General features: G+C 27.3%; 1 protein-coding gene and 1 non-coding gene across 5 annotated transcripts; one reads left to right on the forward strand and one right to left on the reverse strand.

The window, feature by feature from the left end:
- Positions 1-4,946: 4,946 nt before the first annotated feature.
- Positions 4,947-7,269, reverse strand: LOC8261241 (syncoilin). 4 transcript variants are annotated; one of them, XM_048370127.1, is made up of 4 exons: positions 6,729-7,269; positions 5,971-6,081; positions 5,727-5,863; positions 4,947-5,276 (listed from the first exon to the last, which is right to left on the reverse strand). In XM_048370127.1, the coding sequence occupies exons 1-3, from the start codon at positions 6,969-6,971 to the stop codon at positions 5,741-5,743; spliced, it is 477 nt and encodes a 158-aa protein (XP_048226084.1). In that variant the 5' UTR covers positions 6,972-7,269; the 3' UTR covers positions 4,947-5,276; positions 5,727-5,740. The 4 variants fall into 4 exon arrangements, with proteins under 4 accessions (XP_048226084.1, XP_048226082.1, XP_048226083.1 ...); XM_048370125.1 differs by having other exon boundaries at positions 4,947-5,285; positions 5,727-5,807; positions 6,729-7,265; XM_048370126.1 differs by having other exon boundaries at positions 5,727-5,807; positions 6,729-7,261.
- A 1,111-nt stretch (positions 7,270-8,380) lies between these two features.
- Positions 8,381-8,454, forward strand: TRNAN-GUU. Its single transcript has one exon. It is a non-coding gene; the product is annotated as a tRNA-Asn (tRNA).
- The last annotated feature ends 1,003 nt before the right edge of the window (positions 8,455-9,457 follow it).

Raw genomic sequence — 9,457 nt, forward strand, 5'->3', positions numbered from 1 at the left:
GATATTTTTTAAGTATATTTTTAGTATATATTTTTTTTGATAGAATTCTAAAAAAATAAAAACTGATTTTATAATAATACAAAATAATATCCTTTCAGCATCTTTTAGATAATATTTTTAGTATATTTTTTTGATAAATTTATAAAAATAAAAGCAGTATAAATAAAAATATTTTCAAAAGCCAAATTCGTAAAAAAATTAGAAAAAAGATCGTCAACATAAATTAATTTCTTAAAAAATAATTCCCACCCTTAAGAGGGCCTAAAAATGTTTCATAAGAACTTTAATTGTTCATTTAAATTATATGGGCTTCACTTAGGCTTCTGGTCCAATCTGAGAATATTTTGTCTACATAACTGTTCTATGTTTTAATTCAATCCACGACGGTCCTCTACTGTCTGTTTTTAGCCTATTAACATATGAAAAATTAAAAATTACTCACTTATTATATAATTTATTAGGGTGTTTTTGAGGGTGAATTTATTTAATTTTACTTTATATTAAACAATATTATTTTTTAATTAGTTTAATTCTTATCTTTTAAATTTTATAAGTGTGAAATCGCCGCGCACAATAAATAAAGATTGCTTGCAACATGTTGAACTCTTTACAATTTTATAAATATATAATATTTTATTAAAATGATAATTCTCTTTATATTTTTCATAAATTATGCTAATTTTTCATAAGTGTTATTAGCTGTGAAAGATGAACAATATTATGGAAAATGATTATTTTTATGAAATTGAATGTTTCACGAAAAATATTATATTTTTATAATTGTAAAATACATTGCTAAATTACGAAAAATAAAAATAATTTTATATTTTTCATAAATTAAAATTATTTTTCATAAGTGTTATTAGTTGGGAAAAAAGAATGATATTATAAAAAATGATAAGTTTATAAAAGATACTAATCTTCTTCATATTTTTTCATAAATTATACTAATTTTTCGTAAATGTTGCTAATTGTAAAAAAATGATTGATACTATTAAAAATTGATTACTTTTGTGAAATTTAATGATTCATAAAAAATATTAAATTTTTTATAATTACGAAATATATTGCTAAATTACAGAAAATGACAATCTTCTTCATATTTTTTCTTAAATTATACTAATTTTTCGTAAGTGAAACTAGTTGCAAAAAAATGAATGATATTATGAAAAATGACAACTTTTGCGAAATTTAATGATTTAAAAAAATTGATAAATTTATAAAAAAAAACTAAATATTGTAGTAATAAAAAAATTTATTATTGAATTACAAAAAATGATAATAATTTTCATATTTTTATCACAAATTAAACTAATTTCTCATACATTTTAAGGGTGCATGAATTTTTAAAATCACAAATATTATTTTAGCAAATCTTATTTTAATTCGTAACCTGTCATGTTATCATATTTTTAAAAAAAATTATATGATTGGTCATTATCTTATTATCTTATTTATTTTATTTTAACACAAAAAAAACCCATAAAAATTCCCAATTTATTAGTCATCTTTACTTGAGTAGATGTTACAACTACTGAAATGAAACAACAAATTCAGAAAATGAGTTTTCCGTGTAACTTACTCTTTTCCTTGTTTTTCTAAAAATATTACTTAAAGTATCTAATATTTATATTGTATTTTATGAAAAGTTAAGGATTTTATTTATAAATCCAAATTTTATATATTTAATGAAAATAAAAAATTCATTAAAAATTTTAGTTAATAGAAAATTTAACTTAATAATTGTTATTAATGTCATAGATAAAATTAGTAATCTTCTGAATTAAGAAAAATATATATAGATATGAAAATGTGAAACATGCCAATAACGCAAATGTTACCTAGAACAACAGTAACATGAATGGAATTTTTTATTAATTTGTTGATCCTATATATTATTATATTAAATATAAAACATTAACTATTAATTTAATATTATATATAGTATTTTAATAACATACATTGCGGCTGCTGGTAAATCTCAAAGGAAACGGCTGCGGCATTCATTTGTTAAATTGGGAATGACAGATTCAAAAGAAGAGAGAAGAAAAAGTGAACAAGTCAGTGTTTAGGAAGACGGTGTCCATGGCCAAAGGAAGACTGTCTCTCTTCGGTTCCTTTCAATTTTAAACCACCTGTTGAAATGATCAACACGGCTGGTGGAAGACCGGAGACTTAACGTCCCACTGCTTTCTTAATATTAACACTCTTTGCTTTTTCATTATTATTATTATTCTAATTTCGCATTTGATTTCTCAACAATTACGCTTACTTACCGTCACAATAAATCATACATCTTTTTCTGAAAATGGAGCTTACGAATATGTGACAAATTTCTAGTTTTCTCTATGAACTGAGATGAGATGAATAATATTAACAACTTTTCTTTTTTTCCCTTTCAAACATTTCCATTTTTAAGTCGCTAGCTTAAGAAATAAAGGGAAAAAAAAGGTTCATTCTTCACTTTCTTTTGTCTTTATTGAAGCAATAAACACGCGTGGAACGCATGAAACCCTTTTTATTTTTTCTTTTCTTTGTGTTGGATGAGACATACAATGTCATAAATTCTGAATTTCAATTTCAATTTGATTGACTTTCTTATGCCATGCATGCATGATTCTTCAAAATCTAATCTAAATGTAATTTCATTTGATGCACCATACTATAAAACTCATATTTTTAATTTATTAAAAGTCCGTCTCTTTACTAAATTTTTAGATTTTTTTTTTAAATAATTTTTAAAATCTAAGTTAATTTTTCTATTTTCTCAAATAGGAAGTGATTTTCTTTATTGTTTTCAATTCATCTTTGATTTTCTAGCAAAACAAAGGACTCAAAGTAAATTACGTATATAATTCTCCTAATTTTTAATTCCCTTTCCGACCATTTTCTAGTAATAAAAATGGACTTTTTAAATTGGGTTTCCAAAGTTAATGGGAAATTAAAATATTAATGGTTGAGAATCATTAGCATGCAACAAAAGAGGGTACTGAATTATATGGCTTGGGTTAGTGTTTCCCACCAAATTTGAGTGGAATTGTAGAGGTTCTAGCATGAATATAAGAATTTTTACTTTTCTTTTAATCTTTTCCTATCTTGTGTTAAATTAATGGTCTTAAAGAAACCATGACAATTAAGTAACTTATTAGTGGTGGTTGTAGTGTTCAAACTTGCTGGTATGCATTGCTGTACTTAAACAAACCCTGAGTCACTCGCCTGCCATGATGAGCAAAGATTTTAACATAAAACTCTTGTGATGAGTCTTAGGCATATTTGTGAGGCCTTATATGTTCGTAATTTTCTTTTCTAATTTTCATGATTATCGTAATTTTGAATTGATGTGTCAGCATGAGTTTGGTAAGTTGTGTACTTCTCAATCAATTGGCAAACTCATGCGTTTAGTTTGATTATAAAGTATTATACAAATGATTATGGCCTAAAAATAGAATTCTATCACTTATATGTATGCTGCTACGCTATTTGAAACACAACTAAATAAGGAATGATGATATAGGAATAAGTTAAAGCAAGAAACTGAATCTTTAAAGTATTTGTTTTACGGTTTACCTCGAATACATTCTAAGATTCACAAGAGTTGGTTTAAAAAATAAAGAGTATTCTTTATTTTATAAAGAATAAAAATATTGCACGTATATAAAAGAATCACAATAAATAAGTCAGTAATGTGATTTAATCAATAGAAACACATAAGATATTAACTTATTCACCCTATTTCTCTTGAATCTCAAACTAACTTGATTGTCGAGCTGTACTTCGAAGAACATTAAAACATTCTTTGACAGTTTTCTTTATACTATAGATTCAACTCGATTGACTAATTTGAACACCCATCTTGACCGGGCAAAATATAATCGCTCGGACTGAAGCAGAGTTGATGAGAAGTAAATTCTAAGTTGTCTAGTTTTACGGATATTTTCACAAGAGAAATTCAGAAGTTGTGCATCTCCAAGGTAGTTTCTTACAGGCATAATTGGCAGTAGTACTGGAATTGCAAATAGGGAGAGCAGCCAACATCAAAATGATTAAAGCAAAGTTTAGAGGCCCATTGTCATTTACCAAAAACACTCTTTTTGACTCACACTTCGCCACCTTCTAACGGCTACAATCCTTAGCCTACTTCCTTTTTCTTTTTACGTGTCCTCTTTTGGATAATGTGATTTAAATTGTGGACTAGTCCTCTCTACATCAACATAATCGTCGTCATCATCTTCAAGAAGACTTAGAAGAAATTGGGTCTTGTATAGAGATCTCATGGCGTTTCCGGCGAAGAACTTGCTAAAAGATCAGCTGAAATTTCTCCTCTTACATAATATCCCTTGTTTGTTTCTATACAATGCAAGTACTCAGTTTCTTCTGATGAAAAATCCATTCTCTTGAAAGATAAAGTAAATATACAAATTATTGAAAGTGGTAAGTACAATTTTGAAAAATTATATATACATACTATTATTCCTATGTTGGAAAAAGGAAGACAGAATAGACTACTGGGTGGGTACACATCCATCATTAATTACTTTAATTACCCTGTTTTTTTCTCTACGTTTTTTTTTCACTCAGGGTGAACTTACAATCATGAACACATCCATGTAGAATGTGTGATTTGTATTGCTTTCTTTGTCCTTGAGTTCATCAATCTGATTTTGAGAAATATACTCCAGATTTGTTCTTTTCTTTTCTAATTATTTCTTTTAAAAGGCTCTATGGCAAGAATATAAAGTATCACCAAATTATAATTTGCATGAGTATGGATAATTTGTCCCATTAGCCTTAATGGGCAACATCTCCACTTCAAAAGAATAGCTTCACAGCTCACAGTTTTTTCCTCATTGGTCAAAAAATAATTATCAAATGCAAAACTTACATAAAATAAATGAATAATAATCAAATTGTGGCATTGAAATCCACACTTAAGAGCAAGCCCCAAATTAACAAAAACTAGAGGAGATGAGATAAAAGCAAAGTGAGAAAATGTAGAGTGAAGATACATTTAGTTACAAACCTGTTCAATAGGGCATTTCACCCTTTCCTAAATCAACTAAAGACTCCATCAAATGCTAATAAAACAAACAAGGATAGAATGCACCAAACTATAAAAACACCCCATATAAAATATATAAGAAGTTACTTAAATACATCACACAAACCTAATCAGTTATCAGCAGTAGGCTATATAAATGTAATCAGTGTATGGAATCTATGTTCTTGCTCAGCTCCTCCAGCTTCTTCAACCTTAGCCTCTCACTTTCACTCACCAGCTGCTCATTCTCAAAAAACAAAACAGAAAAGATTGGCTATCAGACAGTTGCACTAAAAACCATGCATGTTAAGTTAGTGTATGGTCATGTAATGAACCCAAAACACTTGGAGCCCTCTCAAGCTATGCATGGATATGAAACTTCCAAGTTCTAACGAATATGGTTTTATGATAGTTAGGAGCTGAATGCAGATGTATATGCCCGGGTTACATAATCTATGCTTGAATATTTACCACAAGGTAAACCTGTGCGAATAATGGCTAGTGATTAATCCCAGATAGATGTAGCCATCTAAAAACCACACATATAATCTAAATGTGTGTGCCTTTCACCCCATATTTGAAAGCACAAATTTTTACCACTCGGGTAAAAAAAGCAGGTAAAAGTATGCATATCTTTTTCTAAATGCTCATGTTTATATCATATTTAAAGGAAATATGAGATCCATACCTCCATTAATTTGGTTATGAGCTGTACTTTTTCCTTGTTCTTGTCATTGAAAGCTTCCAGAGCTTCCTTGTATTCTTTCTCCTGTGATGAAAAAACATAAATCCAAAATTCAGTGGTCCTTCCATCAATTTGCAATACTGCATATTGTAAAACAACAATGAATTGTTTTTGGCCTTTTAACAACTATGTACATGACAAAATTTGTTGGACATCAAAATTTTGGCATGTCTCTGTAAATTTTTACCTTCTTCTGGACAGTATGGCCTAGAGGCTTCAATTCTTTGTTCACTGCATCAATCTTCTTCCTCACCAGAGCAACTTCTTTCCTCATGGGATCTGCCAGTGCTTCAAGTTCCTGACAATTTTATAAAATTAGTTTAAAACAGATTAGCAGTTGATAAGAGTTTCTGAATCGTTAAACAACCACAAATCTTATACGTACAGACAAACAACTGTTATTTTAAAGTCAATAGATGCCAATTTCATATGGGTTTTGAGTTTCAAACACTTCTTTCAAATATCTCACTTTCACAAAAATTAATCATTAACCAGTTATTATATAAGAATTTTTTTTTTGAAAAAGAAAAAGAAAAATTTGTAATTGCTGGTGTAAATATACATAAAACCAAAAACTAAATCTTAATTTACAGGACCTCTCTTTAATTTTTCATCAAAATTAGAATTTTTACTGTGATATTTTTCTTTTTGTTTTCTTTTTTATTTATTTAAAGTTTTAGGTTATTACCAGATTTCCATTAAAATTCATGTCCAGTTATGTTCAGATCATGAGTTTTACTCACTGTATAAACAGGTCAAAGCAAGCAATAAAAACTTAAACTTTTCCCCTCAACAAGAAAATTTCAGCAAAATAAATCTACAAAGTTTCATCTTAAAAGAAAAATATTAAGTCTTGAAGCCAAGAAATCTTTTTTTTTCTTCTCAAGTTAACATTCAAGAACATAATAACCCAGAAAAGGAAGAAAGAAAAAAGAAAAAAAATACCTCGCGAATCATGGCCAAACGTTTAGTCTCTTCTTCAACACGACCCAACTGAGCTTGAACTTTCTCTCTAACTTCCAGTTTCTTTCTCTCAATCTCTTCTTCTTTAGCTCTAAAAGTAGAAAGAGCAGACCTTGACATCTCTTCATCTTCTTTAGACATTTGACTGCTGAAGCTAAGACTCCCTGAGGTTTGCACCATTAACTGGTTCTGCTGTTGTGATGGTTGTTGCTCCATTCTTTGCATAATAACAATAATAAAAATAATCTTTCAAGTTTTCCCAGCAGCAGAAACCAAAAACCCTTCTTTGTTATTTGGGTTTTTTCTTTTTTCTTCTCTCTTTATTTTGTTTTCTTTTTCTCTCTCTCTCTCTCTCTCTCTGTTCTTTTCTTGCTTTTGCTTTGATGGGTATGATGGGCTGCTTCTTTTCTTTATTTTCTGGTGTGTCTAAGCGTTTATAAACAAGGCTGTGTGGCTTTAGAAAAAGGTGGTAAAAGTGCCCAGCCAGCTTACCACTCTTTCTTTATCCATCAAGATCTTATACGGAAACAAAGATAAATAGATATATATCTTCATTAGCATTGAGTAATTTTCTTTCTTTTATTTCTCTGGTTAAGTTAGAATAAGAGTTTTTCTTTTTTCTTTAATTGCCTTTTTTTATAATAATTCTTATTTGGAGTTTGATTTTTCCATACACTAGTTTTAACGGCTAAAGATCAATCTGGTCTCTCAATTTAGAGTTTATGAGCAATTCATTTTAATTGTAATTTTTATCAGTTTATTTAATAATTTACTAAAAGGAGATAATTGCTTCAATTAAAACATTTAATTCATAAAATATTTAATTTAGACCTTGAATTATATTAAGTTCAGTTGAAGTAAAATTATCTAGTTTTATATAGTTTAATTTTAATGTCTGTAAAACCTAATAATTATCAATTGTAATAATTATAAAATTCTGATAACTTATTAACTTAAAAAAATTAATTATTATTATATAAATGATAAATTTAAAAATTATAATAAAATGCCTTAAATTAGTTTTGATATATTAAATTGAATAATTTTTAGATATATATAATACTTAGGTACATTCCTAATCATATAATCACATTATATATAATATATATATATATATATATATATATATATATATATATATATATATATATATAGAGAGAGAGAGAGAGAGAGATTTTAAATAATTCAATATAAATTTTACAAAAATTAAAGACAAAAATTATAAAAAATATAATACTTTAAATTTTATTTTTTAACAAATTAATTTAAGAATTCATATTATTTCAAACCTTTATGTTTAATTATTTATTGTTTAACATTTATTATATAGTAATTTAATAAATAATAATTTAAATTATATTTATAGGAATACTTATCCGTGTAATATGCGTCCCGAACAATACTATATATATAACTAATCCAGTAGTTGGTTCAATAATTTATTATTCTAATAATTCTACTCTAATTTAACAAAATTTTATATCTATTAAAATTTGAAATTTGATGTTAAACTAGATGTTAAAACAAATATTTTTAATTTGGATGAATTGGGCACTTTAGCAAGTTCACGAATTTGTTAATAAGTTTTCTTCCGAACGAATTAGTACAATATAATAGTAATGGCAGGCAAGACAGCTGGAATAGCTCAGTTGGTTAGAGCGTGTGGCTGTTAACCACAAGGTCGGAGGTTCAAGCCCTCCTTCTAGCGGTCCTATTTTTCAGTACAAATAAACTGTTTATGTATTTCTTTTTAACAAAAAGGTACATTATATATAATAGATGATAAGTTTTTGGCTATTTCATGTGAGAAAATGAGTCATATTTATTATTTTCCTTAAGAAATTTTATTTTATTTTTTGACAAAAGAATATTCGTACATAATAGATGATAACTTCTTGGCTATATCATGAATTATAATGAGGCAGATATGGTGAAAAGACCAAAAGAAAATATTCATGTATGATACTCTTTTATTAATGAATATTTATTATTCATATAAAATAACCCATCATGAATTAAAAATATTTAACTATTTAACAGTGACCCCAGTAGTAAAACCTTTTGATGTGCTTGAGGCTGAGTTTTGAGAGCCCATCCCAGCAATGCTTGTAAAAATGCTCTTCCTTGTCTCTGTCATCCTAAAAAATGATTATTTTAAAAATAAATGAAAAAAAAATATATCTAACTGTCAGAATTAGTTGGAGTGACAAATACATTTTACTTCCAATTTATTATTTTTAGATTTAATGGTGAATATTGATGAAGTATGATGACTTGATAAGCATTCTACTTTATTATTTTTTCCATATTAAACTTAATTCAAAAATACTTAATGTATTTATATGAGTTATAAGAAACAAATGAAAAGAAAATAGAAGAAGAGCAGATGAAATGACCCACTGCCAAAATGTGAGTGTTTGAGATATGAGGGGTTTTGAAAAAACTGACTGACAACAAAACAAAATTATAAATGAACCCCACAGGATAAAACATAATCTCCTTTTAAAAGATTTCAAAATTTCCCTATTCAAGTTTTGAAATTTTGTACAAACAGAAACTATTATTTGTTATTCTTTATTTATTTATTATGTCATTTCTTGCCTTTGAGCCCAGATGGCAAATGGAACTTGTGTGCAAGGTTGCAGGTTGACCTGTCTTCTTGACCATAATATATATTTTATTTTTTTTGTAATAAAAGAAAAACAAAGAAT

This window comes from Ricinus communis, chromosome 10 (genome assembly GCF_019578655.1).
Source record: "Ricinus communis isolate WT05 ecotype wild-type chromosome 10, ASM1957865v1, whole genome shotgun sequence".
Classification (NCBI taxonomy): domain Eukaryota; kingdom Viridiplantae; phylum Streptophyta; class Magnoliopsida; order Malpighiales; family Euphorbiaceae; genus Ricinus; species Ricinus communis.

Excerpts from the sequence above, each read along its gene's own strand:
- LOC8261241 (XM_048370125.1), bottom strand. The coding sequence starts at position 6,971 with ATGCAAAGAATGGAGCAACAACCATCACAACAGCAGAACCAGTTAATG. Across the intron at positions 5,808-5,970 it reads GCCATACTGTCCAGAAGAAG|GAGAAAGAATACAAGGAAGC; the intron begins GTAAAAATTTAC and ends TTTTCATCACAG. Across the intron at positions 5,286-5,726 it reads TCATAACCAAATTAATGGAG|AATGAGCAGCTGGTGAGTGA; the intron begins GTATGGATCTCA and ends TTGTTTTTTGAG.